This window comes from Mus pahari, chromosome 8 (assembly GCF_900095145.1).
Source record: "Mus pahari chromosome 8, PAHARI_EIJ_v1.1, whole genome shotgun sequence".
Classification (NCBI taxonomy): domain Eukaryota; kingdom Metazoa; phylum Chordata; class Mammalia; order Rodentia; family Muridae; genus Mus; species Mus pahari.
Genome location: NC_034597.1, coordinates 56536916 through 56556253, shown reverse-complemented (window position 1 = coordinate 56556253; position 19338 = coordinate 56536916). Strand labels below are relative to the sequence as shown.

Here is a 19338-nt window from a genome sequence, read left to right as displayed (position 1 = left end):
CGGCCCTCTGCTTATTTCTTAACTGCATTTGCTCTTTATATATATTCTCTCTCTCTCTCTGTCTCTCTGTCTCTCTGTGTCTCTCTCTCTCTCTCTCTCTCTCACACACACACACACAGAGAGGGAGAGAGAGAGAAAGAGAGAGAGAGAGAGAGAGAGAGAAAATGAATGAGATCCTCACTATGTCGTGCAATCTCCACATTCATGGCCTCTGTAGACTAAGTTCTGTTTCTGAAGATGCCTGCACCCAATCTTCCCTTGAATACTGTGCTTAGAAAGCATGTGTAAAGGAATGAGCGAGTCAATTGGTCTACTTGGCTATGAAAGTGTTGTACAGCTTTTTCTACAGTGTCTTACAGTGCCATCACTATGGCTACACTGTTTGTCTGAGAAGCTCTTCTGGGTCTGCCTTCCCAACTATTTCCCTAGCATGTGTTCACACAAGTCCTTTCTGCATTCTGGAGGCAACCTTTGCATGTGGTGTGTGTCTGGGGAGAGGAGGGTATTATAGCTATGACACATCGCATGAAAGGACTGCTGACACCTGACATACCACGTATGTTGGTAGGAGCCTGTGTGTGCTGGCTATTCCGTTAGCATTTGTTGAGAACACAGTGAGCACCTCACAGATACTTCTGGTGGGTTAATTATTAGACAGTGTGGCCAGTGGGCACAGAGGAAGGGAAAGCTGAGCAAATCATAGAGAAAATGAAACGAATAATCTGGGCATGGTGGTGCATACCTGTAATCTCATCTTGCAGGGGTGGAGATAGAAGGATTTTGAGTCAAAGCTAATCTGTGTACAGCAAGATAGAAATGGGAGTGGGGTTTAGGAATTAAAGTCATTATTCAAGTGAAGGGGCCACTATTGGGGTTACAGATAGTGTTAAAGTCAGGAGGCAACATGAAGTTTTGATAAGGTAGATTCTACGATTTGTATTATGATTTTTGATTTGTTGTTGCTTTTGTATAGAATTTTCTGTAGGAAAGTAATTTTCGATCAGGGTTATTCCTTCCCAGGAGACAGGTGGCAATGTCTAGTCAGCCTTCTGCACATAGTCCCAAATGTCAGTAATGAGGCGGAGAAGGGGTAGGGGTGGAGTCGTTCTCTAGGATGGAAGCTTGGTGCGGTTTGGAATGAGACCTCCACTGCGCTGTCGTCCTGGGCCCCATAGTCCTCGCTTATGTCCTGGTGTTTAGTGTTAAGAACAGCATATGCTTTATTTCCTAGTATTCGCAGATTGTTAGGCCACTCTTGCCACCTGGTGAAGGGGTAGAGGAGCGGGAGATATTAATGCTTAATGCTTTGCTTTCAGGATGAAAACCAAGACAGCTGCCAAGTATGGCCTTTCGTCCCAGCCCCGCCTGGTGGATATCATCGCTGCAGTCCCTCCTCACTATCGAAAGATCTTGATTCCCAAGCTAAAGGCAAAGCCCGTCAGGACTGCCAGTGGGGTGAGTGATTGAATTGGTGAGATGTTGATACAGGTAGTGAGGCAGCAGTGCAGGAATCAGGCTCCTAAAGTCGTCATGCTGTGTGTTTGAATGAAGGAGGTGTGCACGAAGCTGAGAAGTGCACCAGCTAGGATGCTTAAAGGAGTACATGGTTTTGTAGCATCTTTAAAGATCGAGGCTTGGTCACTTACAGTACGACAAATGCCGTTGACCCTCTTAACTGGTAGCTTCCAGTTGGTACTTCTGAAAGACATACAACGATGCAGGGTAGTTTTATATGTGATGATGGTGGAACAAATCTCCCAATAGGGAGCGCTGTGAGTGTCCAGAGACGGGGACCCCCAGCAAAAGTAAAAAATAAAGTCCCATCAGAAAGCTTGGCACTTTCCTGACCTGTGAGGAGGCTCATATGATCAGGGAGGATCAGGCTCAGAGGGTGCTGGGAGCAAGAAAGGAATAGTAAAGAGTGTACAGAGGTGGTGGTGGTGGGACACGAAGGGCCCAGCCTGTGCAGACAGAAAGTGCAACATACTGGCAACAGTTGATTTGGCTTACCATGGACTGGAGTCAGTCGGCCCCTCAACTGGGAGAACCAGGGTCCTAGTACTTAGGTGGGCAACGAGTTGGCAGGGTGACAGACATGAACACCAGAGAATTGAATTTGAGTGTGATTTCTCAAAGTGAGCATCAGACTTATATTACAGATGAAAACAAGGAAGTTAAGTGACACATTAAGGTCATCCAAGGTACATTGAGGTTACCTGATGCAAAATGACTCTTTACACAAAGCAGAGAAATGCATACATAAAAGCTGACAGGAACCAGGCAGTGTTTACAACTGGGATCAAAAGCAGCCCCACCTAAGGTCAGCTTATTCTTAGAAGCCAGAGGCAAGGGCTTTATGTCCTTGCCATAGTTCCAATTCTACTCTATTGTATAATCTACCTTCTCCCTAGGCCATTGTAAATTCCTGTGTATGGGAGTGACTCAGCTGTTAGATTCTAAGTATTTACTCTAGTTCCTTCTTAGACTATAACCTTCCTTCTTCCTAGGCCATTGTAAATTCCTGTACATGGGAGTGACTCCGCTGTTATTCTAAGTTTACTTTGTAGAACTAGCCCTGAGATTTCTAGTTCTTTTCTAGTAAATTGTAATGCCTGATTTCTCTGTCTGTCAACACTGGAGGCTTTTCATCTGTATAAGTGGCATTCTTAAAAATTCAAAGCCCAAGGTTGGCTCAACGATTTCCTAGGATATTGGAACACTGGTGGAGGCTAATCTAACTTAGCTATAAGTCAAATCATTCCTTGGAGGCACTTATAATAAAACAATATTGAAGGAAAGCATACAGATCCATTCACCAACTGACGTAGGGACAAGTTTGGACCATTCATGCTATGGGATGCCAAGACTCTAGGAGACTAAGTTTCCTTGAAACTTTTTGCCTCAGAACTGTGTCCTTCGCTGGAGTGGGTGTGGCGTTGGCTAGTGATTTTTTTTTTTTTGAGACAGACTCATTGTATAGGCCACACTGCCTTGAACTCGCACTGTCTCAGCTTCCTGCATGCTGCGTTCATTTGAAAGAACTAGGGATTAGCTTATAAACAACCACATGCAATTGACAGAGAAACTAAATAGCAGGAAACTTTCAGGTGCCTGCAGAGCGTTGATATGAGCAGAATAGATTTCCCGAAAGTTATTCTAGATACGGCATGCTCAGTAGTTTAGAAACATAGAGGCCATGTGTACACTCTGTTCTGAACTCTGAAGCATTAGGGGGCTGAATTGGCGCTGAGGCTCTGAGAACCAAAGGCTGAATGAGAGTCCAGAGGAAATGGGCGGGTCAGGATCTGATGGAAAAGGAGTTCCAGAGTTGAAGTCTGTGTTCCTGATGTGACAGCATGTTTGCTTTGCTGTCTGGATCAGGATGTGGTATTTCTAGGGCTTGGTTGGCTCTGTCAGTGGCCTGATCCCCTGGATTCTGATACTTGTGGGCAGCTAAACCTCACGATCTTTACACACAATGTGCGCTAAGTCTGATACACATACATTACTAACATGTACTTACACCTTATAAAAACTTAAAAAAACAAAAATAGGAGTCTAACATGTGTACCTGCTGGTGTCACCTTGTCACAGCCTGCCTGCTGCAGTAATGTCTTAGTTCAGAATTACTGCTCGCCTGGTTGTCACAGCCCCTCAGGTCACACCTGCCCCGGCTCTCCTCAGGTCACACCTGCCCCGGCTCTCCTCAGCTCATACCTGCCCCAGCTCTCCTGCTTTCTTCACATGAAGAGTGCAGTGTTTTTCATTTTGGTTTAACAAATGCGTCTATATAACTAGAGCCGGGTCATGTCTCCTTGGTACTCTACACACATGTGTACTTACATAAACACATTCCCATCTGTTTTGAGGTGTCTCCATCTATCTATTGGCAACTATTTGGAAAACAGTAGCTCGGTTTCTTCAGCCCTGGCTTCATCTGGTTTTCTCAGTCTCCATGTCCTCTGTCTACAACTTCTTCTCTGTCCATAAGAATCCATCTTATGTTAGACTTAGTGTGAATCTGTGTGGTCACCTACCTCCCATGTCAGTAGCTTATAGCTTTGATCGCTCTTCTGCCAGCCCATTTCTCAGGCAGGCACATTCCCCACCCAGCCCGGACTCTGTCAGGACTCTGAGATTTTGCACATAAACTCTAAATCAGTCTGGTTCCTGACTTCCTCTTCCCGCTTTGGATGTTGAAATCTAGGGTGTCTATACAATTTGAACAATAATAATTAGGTTTACATATAATATCAAATAAAGTAATCTTTATGGGCTATTTTAGCAAAATATTTGGAGAATAAGAATTACAATGACCTTAAAAGCTCAGAGGTAGAGTGCTCAAGCCCCTCAACTATTACTACAAATTAGTAGTAATAGTTCCTTATTTCATACTTACTATACAACTAAGTACAAAACTCACATGCAATTCACAGAAACACTTTAAGTATTAGCAATAAGGAAGAACATGGCTTCATGATCCAGCATCATCAGTGTCTTGCAGGAGACCCTCAGGTTTCTTCTCAGCTCGCATCAGCCTGCCCCTTCAGTACCTTGAAGACCTTCATGTGCCTTTATGTGCCCTTCAGTGCCCTTATGTCCTTAGGTCCTGCTCCAATTGCATTCCTCTCCTTCACGCCTAGGGTAACCACTCTGTAAAATTTTGTTAATTTTTCAATGATAGCTTTTTAATTAGTCTTTCTTTTATAGATTGCTGTTGTGGCTGTGATGTGCAAACCCCACAGATGTCCACACATCAGTTTTACAGGGAATATATGTATGTAAGTATGGTTCGATAAGTCGGCGTATGTGTGTTTCAGTTAAACTAGTAAGTGAATTCCCTAATACCGTGGTCAGTACAGGCTAATGATAGGTAAAACTTTGAAAGATCCAGAGCTCAGCCTCCATATCAGCAGCTTTGGTACGGTGTTTCAGCTGAAACTGATCAAATAGTGCTGTCTGTGGTGCTGAGACACTCATAGGTTATGAATGTGGGACAGTGGACACCTGATACCTCAGGAAAATAATGTGGAAACATACGCTCCATGGGTGCCAGCATTAAATTCAAAATGGGTTTGGACCAGAGAGAGAGCCACCATTTTACAGTCTTCCTATAAATAGCTGTTGGGGTTCTGTAACTGAGGAACTGGGAAGAGTTTATGGATGCACACGTGTGACAGGAGCAGGAGAACTAAAGGGAGGGAAACTTCCTGGGTAATGCACAGTCCCGGGGAAGCATGGCGTCACCCAGGCTGGGCGGCTGGGCTCCCGTGTCAGGCCTGTAGGAGCTGTGACCGCAGTGTTGTGACCTGAGTGTCGGCTGGCACGTTCCCACAGAGCTGTCTGTTTGCTTGTTGGTGAACAATGCTGGGAGGTTTACTGTGGTTTGACTCGATGGAGGGCGAGGCTGCATTGACAGCAGCCGCAGGATGTCCTGTTGAATTGAGCTTTCATCTGCCCTTCCTGTTCTGTTGTTGTGTCCAGATACTGCCCCGGAGGACCTGACTCCGATTTTGAGTATTCAACCCAGTCTTACACGGGCTATGAGGTAAAGCCTTGACTTGGTCCTGACAGAGGGTGGCATGACAAGTGCCGGCATTCTTATAAGTTTGGCCTTTTTTCATGACTAGAGAAGCTTTTTGTCAAATATATGCACTGTGTTTTCGAGTGCCATATATGTGCCAAGTCATTAGAGAAATGCTGACTGGAGCATTTCTTATCCGTCCCAAGTGTTTGCCACTCCAAGCCTTTCAGCAGGATTTAGAAGGTAGATACTATGATTCTCTCTGTACTATGGTGAAGAATTTGAGGCATAGAGCCTTAAACAGCTGACAGGGAGGTGAAATTAGCGAGCAGCCACTCTGACCCATGTATTCCATGGTTCAGATTTTTTACTCTTGTTTTTTTTGTTTTTACATATTAAATAATGTGGTAAAATACTATTTTGCTCTTCACGCGCGTGCGCACACACACATTTTTTCCCATACATGTCTCATTGTAATTCAGATTGACTTCAACTTTTGATAGTCTTCCTGTCTCACCTGGCAAACACAAGGACTGTAGGTGTAAGGTCTGACCACTGGGAGTTGGATAGTCTGTCAGAGAGCTCATCACTGGAGAAAACTGACTCTCCCTGTCACAGCACCACTGATTGCCTGTAGCTCATGATCGTGGTTCGGGGCCTTAGGAAATGCCGTCCATGTTGCATGTCAGCTGGTGTTGTCATTGTGCAGATCTTGTTTATACTGTCATTTGTTGAGATCTCTTGAGTGTCCTGACCCTGTCCAGTCGAGAAGACACTGCCTAGTCCTCTGCCCCCTTTCCCTGAGCCTTAGGTGTAGTGACTGTTCTGTAGCTGTATCAGTTAGGCATTCCATTGTCACTTAATCTCTGTGTTCTGACCAGCTGCAGATCACCATAACAGTCTCCACCTGCTGGAAAGAGACAAAGAAACTTTTATGCTAGAGTATCCACTGTATGACAGTGACATCAAGACCACTCACTGAGCCGTTAGAAAACATATATAGTTAAGGGCCTCATGCAAAGAGCATTCTGCTGCATGACATTTGCATATGTGTGCACTACACTTTGGGTGTCATCACATTTACACAGAAAGTGAATGTGATGCGTTGCTCTTGAGGTACGCTCAACAGTGTGGGATGGGACTAGCTAGATGCTCTGCACCTTGCTAAGACAGACTAGAAAGTGGGACAGGAGAGGTGGTTTTAGTCTTCAAAACCCTAGAATATTTCGTTTAACACAGCCCTGCATTACTTTGCACTCTTTTTTTTTTTTTTTTTTAATTTTATATGACTGCTACATAATTTTTTTCTCCTGTTTACTTAGCCAACTTCCATGAGAGCTATCCGTGCTAGATATGACCCTTATCTGCAGACAAGACACCGGATAGAGCAGGTAAAGAGGCTGTTTAGATTGGGTTTTGTTTTGTTTTGTTTTTTTCACTTCAAAGATGTTGCAGTTGCTTGATTTGGAGTCATTGTGAAGTACAATGAAAAGAGCAAAGGTTACGCTCATCTGAAGGAGAGACTTAGAGCTGCGTGCTGTGCGTGTTCAGACTTACACTGCTTAGAGACTGGTGTGTCCCTTCACTTCGATGGAGGTCACTTCTGGAAGCGTGTAAAAGTTCACTAACAGTCGGCAAAGGATTGGGCTTCCAGAGCCAGATCAAGAAGTGTTGTGGCAGTGTGCTCAGTGAGAGCAGGGGGTTTACAGTGCTATGAGCAGCTGATTGGAGATCATGGACTTGTTCTGTATCATGACTGTGGTGGTACATAACTCCATCAAAACTCCCCAGTTGTGCTTTAAAGGGGGTGGGTTTTTATGGCACAAAAATTATACATTAACATAGCTGGTTAAAGACTAGTACTGTACAGGTGACCTTGAACTTCTCAAGGAGTCTAAACTTTGCAAGTGCTAAAATGTAAGCGTTGGAAGTAGTTTCAATAAACGACATGGTAAGACAAATAGAAAGGAGTGTGCACTACGTAAGTTGCTTCTGGGTTTGTGTGGCAGTTCATTATTGAACACCACCCAGATCTAATAATGCAAGCACAAGTTGGGGCAAGAGTCAGCAGTCAGAGGACCCCACATGGGGAGCCTACATACCTTAGGAAAACATGTTCTGGGATGGTTTGAATATGCTTGGGCCAGGAAGTGGCTCTGTTAGGAGGGGTGGCCTTGTTGGAGTAGGTGTGTCACTATGGGTGTGGGCTTTAAGACCCTAGTTGTAGTTGCCTGGAAGTCTTCCACTAGCAGCCTTCAGATGAAGATGTAGAACTCTCAGGTCTGCCTGCACCATGCCTGCCTAGTTGCTGCCATTCTCCCACCTTGATGTTAATGAATTGAACCTCTGAATCTGTAAACCAGCCCAATTAAATTTTGACCTTATAAGACTTGCCTTGTTCAGGCCTCTCACAGCAATATTCCTGTCCCTGGTACCAAGCATATACAAACCATTGCATATTCTAAACTGATTTTGACTTCAATTTTGTTTTTCAGGCATAGTATTCTACTCATTTAAGTGTATTAGTCAGACTTTTCTAGAGAAATAGAACTTATAGAATGAGTGTGTGTATACATACACACACACACACACACACACACACACACACACACACACACACACACACACACACACACACACAATACACACACTCACAGAGCCCATGAATGGAATGTCCAAGGATCCAGGAGTTGTTCAGTCCATGTGTCTGGATGGCTTAGCTTGTCTTCAGTATACACTGGAATCCCAAAGAAGTAGACTGTAATGTCAGCGAAGGAATGGACTTTACCAGTGAAGGGGGAGGGGCAAGCAGATGAAGCGAGAGACTGCTTCCTTCTTGTATGTCCTTAATATTGGCTTCCAGTAAAAGTCATGGCCCAGAGTAAAGATCCAGATTAGAAGTGAATCTTCTACTTCAATGATTTAATTAAAAAAAAAAAAAAAAAATCTCTCACGGGTGTGCCTAGTCATTTGGATTTTAATTTCAGTAGTCATCGGGCTGACAACCAAGATTAGCCATCACAAGATGAAAAACTGTTCTGACAGAGTGTGAAATATTTTGCTTACTAAAAAATTTTTAAAGATCCTAGGTTTAGATATTAGGATAGTCACATATGATAACAGTTCTTTTTCTAGGTAAGTGTAGTAGAGTCATTTGGGGAACTTAGTAATATAGTGACACAGGGTTGCCACCTCTGCAGGTGGGGGCAGAGTTTGGCTTGGAGTCCTAGAACTTTTTTATAGATGCTGCCAGAATGATTCTGATATTCCCCCTTGTATGCAACCATGGACAGAGACGTAACCCTCTAGTGTTGCTGCGTAGACGTACACATGCTCACTCAAACACACAGACACACAGTGGTAGCACTTGCTATTTGCTACTTATAGAATCAACTGTTTTTAAAGGTCTACATGGAGATTCATTATGTAGTATATTCTAGTTCATATTTGATCCTATAGCTTCCTCACACAATACAGCAAGACATTTTAAAACAGATCCTGGCTTATTGTAGTTGGCACAGTGCCATTCTGCCCTGTGGTAGAAAAGATGGGATATTCCATTTTGTGATAGTCAGTTACATACTTTAGTCTTCTAGAAGGAGTTTGAGGGCCTGTGCCACAATCAGCTTTAAATTGCATCTTGAAGGCTCAGTCTAATCTAGTATTTATCTTTTTCCCTGTACATGAAGTCTAGAGTATGTTTCAGTCACAATTGTGTCTTTTTACCATGAAGTCTGACATAAGATATATGTGTAATAAATATTTGCAGCATTTGATACTATATCATGTTGATTTTTTTTATTTATTATATTCTGTGTTACCTGTTACATATGTCTTAAATTCTTCCTGTTGTTAAATTGCTGCTTAACTGTCAACATTAAAGTCTGGCTTCTGGTTTAGTTTTAATTCTCAGTCTCCCATCTTATTTGAGCAGGAATTGTTTTTTCTTTCAGACATTTTTAAACGCATGGAATTAGCAAGGTGTGTTTTGCTGCTTTTCATTTATAAACTGTGCTCGAGAGACTATGAAATGAAATCAGAAGTTCTGCAGCTCTGAAGCAATGTTCTGATGGATGTGTGTGCTTCTTCCAGCTAAAGCAGCTTGGTCACAGTGTGGATAAGGTGGAGTTCATCGTGATGGGTGGAACGTTCATGGCCCTTCCGGAAGAATACAGAGATTATTTTATCCGAAGTTTACATGATGCTTTATCAGGCCATACTTCAAACAACATTCACGAGGCAATCAAGTAAGAAGCCCTATTTCTCACTCTGAAACCACTGCCTGTTTGTTCATCCTCCTAGCAGCCACCTACGGGGCTTTGATCTGTTCGTGTATGTATTCTGAATTCCTCATACTCTTTTATGGGGGTCGGGGAGGAAAGAATTATTTTCATTGCTCTAATTCTTTAAAAAAAAAAAGCAGGTATGTTTCATTGGCATAGTCATGTTTTCATAGATTGACTTGTTCATAGATCTTTTCAGACACAGGCTGATTAAGCTGTCCACACTCAGACTAGTTTAGATTGGCCTGTTTGAGTTTCAGTCCACCCACAAAGAGGACAGGCTTTCCTTCCTTCCTTCCTTCCTTCCTTCCTTCCTTCCTTCCTTCCTTCCTTCCTTCCTTCCTTCCTTCCTTCCTTTTAAAAATGTATTAGTGTAGGAGAGAGACAGGAAGGGAGAGAGGACAGCATGCATGTGCCCCTGTGAAGATGAGAGGACACATTTTAGGAAGCAGTTGTCTCTTTCCATTGTGGGTTGCAGGGATTGAACCTAGCCCAGGACTGGGTCATCTTTGTCAGAAGCATCTCACTGCTGTAAGAAACATTGGACAAATGACTATTGCTTAAGCACTAATTTATTAGTAATTGATCCTTAACTATCAAGAACTTGCTGTTCAAGAATGGTCCCTGTCTTTGTTTGCACTGCAATACCCGAGCCTGGGTAATTTGAAATGAATAGCTGTCCCGTGTTTCTGGAGGTTGCGAAGTGCAGTATCATGGGTTCAGTATTTGGCAAGAGCATTCTGTCATCCCCTCATGGGGCATGACCAGAGGTCATGAAGCACGAGAGGGCCTCACTTTCATAAGAACATTTTCCATTCTCAAGGGCAGAGACCTCAGCCTGCCAGCCTCTCAGAATTACTACTCAGCACTGTACATTGTCAATTTTAACATGGAGCTTGAAGGAGCAGACAGCCACACCATACCATGATTGTATACTCTTTCTGATTAATAAAAAAGAAGATAACTGTGAGCTTTGTTAGCTAGTGTGTCATACTTTTTTTTATCAGGAGAGTGCTAAGGCTTCATATAAATGTCAGTAGTTATAGAAAGTTTTAAAATATGCTTGCTCTCAGAAATTTGGGGTACCTGGGCAGCTCCTTACGCACATTTTAAATTATTATTTACAGTCCCACTAGATCCTGCCTTCTTAGTCACTGTTCTATTGCAGTGGAGAACACCATGAGCAAGGCAACTCTTACAAAAGAAAGCATTTAACTGGGGCTGGTTACAGTTTCGGAGACTTAGTAAGTTATCGACATGGCAGAGGGCATAGCAGCATGTAGGAACGCTGTGGGAGAAGTAGCAGAGAGCTGCGTCCTGATCTACAAGCTCAGAGAGCCTGGCCCTGGCGTGGGCTTCTGAAACCTCAAAGCCCACCCTAGTAACACCCTTCCTCCAATAAGGCCATACCTCCTAAATCCTTCTAATCCTTTAAAGGAGTTTCACTCCCTATTGATTAAGCATTCAGATATATAAGCCTATGGGAGCTATTCTTACTCAGACCACCATGCCGTCTATGCACTTGCAGGTCCTGGACACAACATATTGAACAAGGTAGAACTGTCTGTGTCTTGGTGGCACTGTCCTTTTGTAGTTCAGTGTCTTACACAGTAAAAGCTATGATTTGAAGGGACTATTGTGAGAGAGACCTGTGTAGGAAGAGGAGTCTGAGACTTGTGCAGAGAGGACAGAGTGAGGGCGCAAGAAGGGAAACCACTCATGGCTTTCCACAGGCCACTGGATTATACTCCAGTGACCAAGGGTATATCCTCAGGTGACGTTGAAAGGCTGAACATGGGCCACATGGTGTACCCTTTCAAGGAGCTGAATTCATGTGAAATGCAGAAGTAAATGATTTCAAGCCAAGGGGGTGGTGATACAGTCTCCTTAACAGGAGAGATCATTTGACTGCCTTCTGACTAACAGGTTAGAGTCTTGCAAGAGGGAATGAGAAGCCTGTGCACATCTTCATCACTGGCTCAGACAGGGGTGCTGGCCGAGGTGATGGAGAACAGGCTGGTTAGGGGAAGGAAGGCCAAGCATGACACCTGAGGAGTTGGGAGGGAATGTCATACGCTAAGACAGAAAAGCCATAGGGTTTTTCAGCTTTAAGGGAGGAAATTTGGGTTTGTTATATTTCTAGTGTCCGTGATGTGTGTAGAGATGACTGGTAAGTTCCAAAACCAGAAGTCTTGGCTGCAGGTACACAATGGCGATTTTCAATCATAGGCAATATTCACAGCCCCATGGAGGGATGATGTCATTTAGTGGGAGAATAGAGCTGGAGTAAAGAAGGCTTACGTTTGCTGTGTTTACAATTTTCACTGTGCTTCACTCCATACAGTAAGCCTTTGATTGAACCGGTCAGATCACTGGTTTTACATGTAAGGTATCCAAGGCCCAGAGAGCCAAAGCAACTTGTCTAGACTTAACACAGGTACTTGATGGCAGAGTGGGAATAGAAGCCCCAAACCACATCCGTTCAGAGCCTGAACTTTGCTGTAATGCTAGAAGTTTCTAGGTGTAAAAGTGTGTGTGTGTGTGTGTGTGTGTGTATGTGTGTGTGTGTGTATGTGTGTGTGTGTGTATGTGTGCACACGCGTGTGTGCGCACACATCTATAGCTATGAACCATCAGAATGTTGAAAGGCATCTAGTCTCTCTCTGACACCCTTAGCACTGTCAGACTTCGGCTTCTCTTTTGTGAAAGAGAAGGAGAATGTCATACATCTGATTACAAGGTGGGTATAACAGTACCTCTTAGTCCTTTGTGTGGTGATAAGTAGGGCAGGTATGGAATGGGGCTGAGGACGTCTTTGTTACCTGTAGCTAAAGCCTGAGTAAACACTAGAACGGTCTTTGAGTGGTCAGTTATATAATCAAAGATGACCAGGGGTGACCTTGGTAGGGTTACCTCCTGCAGTTGAGGTCACCCCTCTCTGTGTGTCTCTTCCCTGGTTACTTTCCTATGGGTCTGTGAAGTAAAGACATTTCATAGGTTTAAATAAATGTCAAGAGTAGCTTGAGGAGCAGCATAAAGGATTTATCCCTCTGGAACAGCATTTGGTGAGCAAGTAGTGTTTGACTGATAAATGACAGGTAAATTTTCTGTTCCCAAGTCTAGACTTAGGGTGTGTGACTTGTTCCCACAGGGACCTCAGTAACTAGAGGAGATGGAATCTATTTTTACTGTTCATTCAAACCCTGATCCTTCATGAGTATGAGTCATGCTTAGTAAAGTTCTGAAGTTTCCAAACTCGAGAGGAAAAATGATGGGACTCAACTCACTCCTCTTTGTACTCATGAGTGAAAATATGCCTTAGATAAAATATGATTCAGGGGAAGTAGCCTTCATTACAGCTCCGAGATATAATGGCAGCAGCAACCCAGGGTTCCCAGATGATCTCCTTCACCCCGAAAAGCTCTAGCAGTATTCTCTTCAATACCATTGAATCCCTTCCTCTTAAGAATGAGCCTGAGGTTGTCCCCTGGCTTCCTTACATATGTGCACACTCACCCACACACGCGAACACTCACACACACACACACACACACACACACACGTGCATGGCATGCATGCACACAACATTGTAAATGTAGCTGGTTTATCCATGCCTTGTGCCTGTAATCCCAGCCCTTCTGCTATGGGCTAGGAGTCAGATAAGAGTCACATGGAAGCTCAAGGGCCAGTGAGCCTATAGTGTGCGGCTCAGCAGCACGGATTGGAGGGCCATTGCCTCAGCACAGTAGAAACAGAACTGAAAGCTGTCTTTTGACGCCACACAGTGCCATAGCATGCACGTGTTCATACACACACGATAACAAATTTAAAAACAAGTAGCAAGCCTTTAATCCCAACACTCAGGAGGCAGAGGCAGGTGGATTTCTGAGTTCAAGGACAGCCAAGGCTACACAGAGAAACCCTGTCTCGAAAAACAAAAAACAAAAACAAAAAAAATTAAAAACAAGTAAAAGATTTTAAAATAATTTAGGTAAAGAAATCTTCCCAAGCTTGCGTACATATAGACAGACCCCTTTTCTCAACACAGGTTTCATATGTCACGTGTTGAAGGGGTGTGTGTGTTTACACATATGGAGTTCAGCTATAGCTATCTTGAGCATACCTCCCCTATAAGTTTGCTCTGAGCTTTTGTGTGTGTGGTTTGCGCCCTGGGCATCTATGGAGCAGGCCAGCTGAGCAGATGTAGTTTCTGGGGTGCAGTTTTCAGATTGTCATCAATTCAGGTGTCAGCAGTCTAGCTTCAGTTCTGGTGCCCCGTAGTATTTGACCATAAGTCATCTATTTTTGTTAGAACTCACTCGATTCCAATCATGATGTGTTTGTCCAAAAAAGTCCTCCAGGGAAGAAAGAGTCTTCTGTAGGTGTCTGGCCAGAGCCAGCGTGGGCTTGTTTTTGTTCTTTGCCTCAAGAGGGCACTCTGCTTTTAGTTTAAAAAATGTTTCTCTGGCTTGAGTCTTCATTGCAGCAAATCTCACGAGTGGCTCCTTAGGAAGTAATACAAGTGCGAGCCAGCGCAACATGGGCTCCGTTCTGCAGCCCACGCGGCCGCTGCCCTGCCCGCCTGCTCTCTGTACTTTGTGAGGCAATATGAAAAATGCCGATCTGTGAGCTTTTGCTTGCTTTGTTGAGGTCAGTTCTTCATATGACTCCCTATAATAAAGTGTTCAGGGGAAATTTTGTGTCATTTGAAGTAGTAGTTTCTGAACTAAACTAAAAACAAATTTCTTTTCAAATGTTAGCATCATTGTGAATTAAAGAGCAGCCCGGGAAAACTGGTTTTGGTCTGATGTGTTCTTTTCAGAATGTGTAGGCAAGCCTTCCTGTCTGTTATTTTGTGAGAAGATGTTTGGAAAAATAGATGTTTTCCAGAAGAGCCGCCTCCCTCCCTCTGATGGAAGCTGGTTCACCGCAGAGCCCTGGCAGGTGTCTCTGTCTCCCCACGCAGCTGTGGCGCTGACACTCATTTGCTCAGGACGCTAGGATGTTTTTCAGGGGGCCATTTTAAACTAGGCTAACAGCTTCTTGAGGTGGCAGGTGAGCCACCAGTGTTGAAGGTTAAACATCCTTAGGGCCACACTTTAATTAGCTCAGCTGTCTCTCCTTGGTCTTCCTGTGTCTAACACAAGTGATTAAAGGTTTGTTTTGTTTTGTTCTTTTTACTTAAAAGTTTAGGATTAGATTTTAAACCAGCGTGAGCCTGGTTATTATTTGTGGCCTGTTGATAGCAGGAAGTCTGTGAAATCACTGCAGGCAGAAAGTGAAGGAACACAAGCCTGCTCAAGGACAGCACAGGCCTGGCCACTGTGAAGGCTGGTGAATGAAGCCAGTGCTGATCACTCAGCCCATTAACTAGACTGAGCATTTTCGGGTCTCCAGAGAGTACCAATTACTGATGACTGTCATCCCATAAAAACCATCACTTTGGAGAAAGACCACAATGGGATCTGAGTCACCCATTCACCAGAGTGCGACTGTTGCCAGATAACTCAGAGCAAGCTCTTAATGGAGTTTTATTCCTTTTTAATCAGCTCTGCCCAGAAGCCGTTTTGTATTCAGTGCTCCTTGGCTGTTTTCACGAGGTACAATTTAAAAGGGTAGTTACCCATCAAGGAGGAATGAGTCACACTTTTCCCTGTGGAATTTTAAACTCATTTCCGTTCCTTCCTTTTCCCCACCTCATCAGTGTCTTTAGATCCTCTATGTCCTTACACATCCTGGGAGAGCTAGAATGCTAGGTAATGCTGGGTATTGAACACCAAAGTTAATTCCATGTGAAGAAAGCAAAAAGCAGCCTCCAGAGATCTGGAAGCAACTGGCAACTTCCACGGTCTTCCCCCACGTGCACTGCCATGCTTTGTATAAACTAGCATTCAGCTTGGTGTTTTTCCCTTGATTCGTTTGGACAGACCTGTGTAACAAAAACATGGTTGAGATTCAGAACATGGGCAGTTGTAGTGTAATTCCAACAGCCAGGAGGCAGAAGCAGAAGGATCTCAAATTTGAGGCTTGCCTGGGCTTCTTAGCAAGACCATGTGAAAACAGATAAATAATGGAGAGGGTTTCTATCACCAGAGTTACTTTCTTTTCCTCCAGAAAATCCTTACTTTTGCTTCCCAGAATCAGCAATTCTGGTTTTTGTGTTTTTTCACCCACCGTACATGAATTAAACCTGTTGTAGAACTTCACATACTGTTAATCATCTGGTCTCCTGTGGAGGGGTACTTTCACTGACCGTTGCTTGAGCTTCACCAGGGGTGTTAGGTGAGTCCACGGTTGCCCATTTTTAATGTTAAGCAGTATTCTGCTGGGTACATAGACCACAGTTCGGATGGACCACAGTTTGTATATCCATCCTAATGTCTGTGGACCTGGGCTGCTTGCAGCTTGTTATTAATACAACTCCAGCCATTTTTGTACAAGTCTTTTTATGGTTAACTGTATGAATGCTCTTGGGTAGTAAGGAGAATTGCTAGGCTTGTTAGTGTTTTATGAGAAAGGCAGCCATTTCTCTGGACTGGGAGTGCTGCTTGTACTCCTAGCACTCCTGGGCGAGCGCTTGGTGGTTCTGCATCCCTACCAGTGCATGCTGCTGTCAGTCCTTTTAATTTTAGCCATTCTGGTGGGTGTGTAATGGCATATATTCTGGGTTTACTTTGCATTTTCCTGATGACTAATGTCATTGAACACTTGAGTGTATGCTTGCGCTGTCTGATTGTATTTCCTTTATGAAGGGTTTAATCTTTTTCTATTTTTTTGTTGGTTTAAGAACCCGGTCTGTACCTTGACTATTCTATTGATGATCTCTTAGGACAGAATTAAGATGATTTTTCTTTCTTACCATTGTTTTCTGTATTGTAACTAGTAAACCATCACATATTCTCAGGGCACAAGGTCAGTCACCTGTGTTGTCTTCTAATTAAAATTTCAGTTTTTACATTTAGCTTTCTGATCCCCTTTGAATTAATTTTTTTGTATACCGTGAGGTAGGAGTCAAGGCTTTTTTTTTTTTTTTTTTTTCCCCCAGTATGGAGACTGAATTGTTTCTTTAAATTCTCACCTTTCTCATTTGGAGTTTATGAATCCTTGGTTAAAATTCAAAGGGCTATATACATGGGCCTCACAGTGCTATGCTGTTGTCTGTTTCAGTTTGTAGACAGTAAATATCACATTGTTTTGAGCACTGTAGCTTTTTAGTGTGTCTTGAAGACACATAATATACGTCTTCCAACTTGTAATTGATTTGCAAAACTGCTGTAGATAGTCTGAGCCCTTGCACATCTTTGTAAAATTGAGAACTAACTGTTGCTGGGCAGCTTATCTTACAAAGTGTGAAAGCGTTAAGATTTTTTATTTTTTATTTTTTTATTTTTTTTGGTTTTTGGTTTTTGGTTTTTTGAGACAGGGTTTCTCTGTGTAGCCTTGGCTGTCCTGGAACTCACCCTGTAGACCAGGCTGGCCTCGAACTCAGAAATCCGCCTGCCTCTGCCTCCCAAGTGCTGGGATTAAAGGCATGCATTAAGAAATTTTTAAATGACAGATAGACACAAACTCTGGAGAGAGCTGACTGTGGTCATCGTGGGCACAGTCTGGTTCCTCGTTTATTTAAACGTCCTTTACTTTTCATCAGCAGTCTTCAGTAAAGGTATTTACTGGTTTTACTTTTTATGACTTATTATTTTATTTATATTTTAGTCTGTGTGCCTGCATTTATGTATGTGCATGTGTATGAAGGTGCCTGCAGAAGCCAGAAGGATATGTCAGCTCTTCTGAAACGGGTTTAAGGGGTGTTGGGAATGAATTCAGGTCTTCTGGGAGAGCAGTATGTGCTTTTAACTGTGACACATATTTCTGTCCCCTGGGTTATTCTTCTCTGATGACTTAAGTTGTAAAACCTTAGCCACCATTTTTCTTTTCTAATATAAATATTCAAAGTAGTAAGTTTCTTTTTAGGCTCCTTTTTTCTTTCTTTCTTTTTTTGAGATAGAGTCTCACTATTTAGACCAGCCTGGCCTCGAACTCAGAGAACAATCTGCCCAGATTCTGGACATTTCTATCTGCAAGTGCTGTATGTTTTCATGTTTTACATTTTAAATTATTATTGTATTATATTTTAATTATTCAGTGTCAAGTTTTCCCTATTACCTTTTCTATTTCTTTTTCAGTTCCAGGGACTGTATAAAAATAGTTTAATTTCTGCATTTCAGAACAGTGAGTTTTTGTTTGATATCTTAATGATTTCTGATTTCATTTTGTTCAGAGTGTCTATTCAGTTCAACTTTAGTTTTGGTTTTGTTGTCTTTGTTAGTTAGTAGAGACTTGTTTTATGGCCAGTGTATGTGCTCTTAATGAGTATGATATGTGCATTGGAAAGGAAGTAAATTCTGCTGTCTGATGCTTGTACAACTCAGCTGAAGCGTGAGCACAGCTCAGAGGGTGTATTAGTGAGCTATGCAACACTATAGCACCTGACATGGTTAGTTTACACAGAGAAAGTCTGCTGTCTTTCCTCACAGGTTTGGAGGTTCCAGGCTATACTTTTAGAATGTGATAGGAAGACTGGCAGAGCAAACCTGCCACCTCATGGTGGACTTGAAAGACAAAGGGAGAGAGAGAGATCACACAGCTCTTCACGGGCAGCTCTTGGTGACCTAACAGCCTCCACCAGTCTCTATTTGATGTTAGTTCTGCCATAGAGCTTCATGTGCTTCCTGCCAACCAACCTTGTATGCTTTTCCATTCATTTACTTTCCAGCCTTTTATGCCTTTATAGAGCAAGTGGATTCCTTGTAGGCAGAAACCTACAATACTTGTGAGGGAGGGAGTGGGCACAGATGCCCATCTTGATAATGTGTGCCTTTTTTTTTTTTTTTTTTTTTAAAGATTTATTTATTTATTATATGTAAGTACACTGTAGCCATCTTCAGACATTCCAGAAGAGGGCGACAGATCTTGTTACGGATGGTTATGAGCAACCATGTGGTTGCTGGGATTTGAACTCCGGACCTTTGGAAGAGCAGTCGGGTGCTCTTACCCACTGAGCCATCTCACCAGCCCCATGTGTGCCTTTTAATTGCAGTATATAGTGCTGTTAACATTTGGTATAATTAGTGATAATTAGTTTATATTGGTTGGATTTATGTCTACTAGTTTAGTCACTCCCCATGTTAGTTTTCACTAACCAAGAATAATTTCGCTGAACTCCATTCCTTTATAATACTGTATGTTTGGTTTTCTCTGCATCTCTTGATAGAGAATGTCCTTAAGAGGAAGTAGGAAGTATCTGATGGAAAGTAGTGTGAGCCTGAAGGGTGTGAGGTGGGGCAGTGGGACTGGCCTTCATTAGGTTTCTATACCAGGCTGGCTCCTGGCCAGCTCCTGCCTCGGTCTCCCAGGTAGCTTGGAGATAGGCGCACTTGTCTCTGTGGCTGGTAGGCATCGGCCATCACTTCCCATTGTCATCCGCTTAAGCACAGATCTGTTCTGTGCTTCTGTTTCCCTGGTGCCATAGAA

General features: G+C 43.1%; 1 protein-coding gene across 1 annotated transcript in view; it reads left to right on the top strand.

Moving 5' to 3' along the window:
* Window positions 1–19338, top strand: part of Elp3 (elongator acetyltransferase complex subunit 3) — a 64559-nt gene that overhangs the window by 6428 nt on the left and 38793 nt on the right. The window contains exons 3-7 of the mRNA XM_021202996.1: window positions 1317–1455; window positions 4711–4781; window positions 5485–5548; window positions 6847–6915; window positions 9617–9771. Coding sequence (XP_021058655.1) covers window positions 1317–1455; window positions 4711–4781; window positions 5485–5548; window positions 6847–6915; window positions 9617–9771 — 498 coding nt within the window. The remainder of the gene's footprint in view (window positions 1–1316; window positions 1456–4710; window positions 4782–5484; window positions 5549–6846; window positions 6916–9616; window positions 9772–19338) is intronic.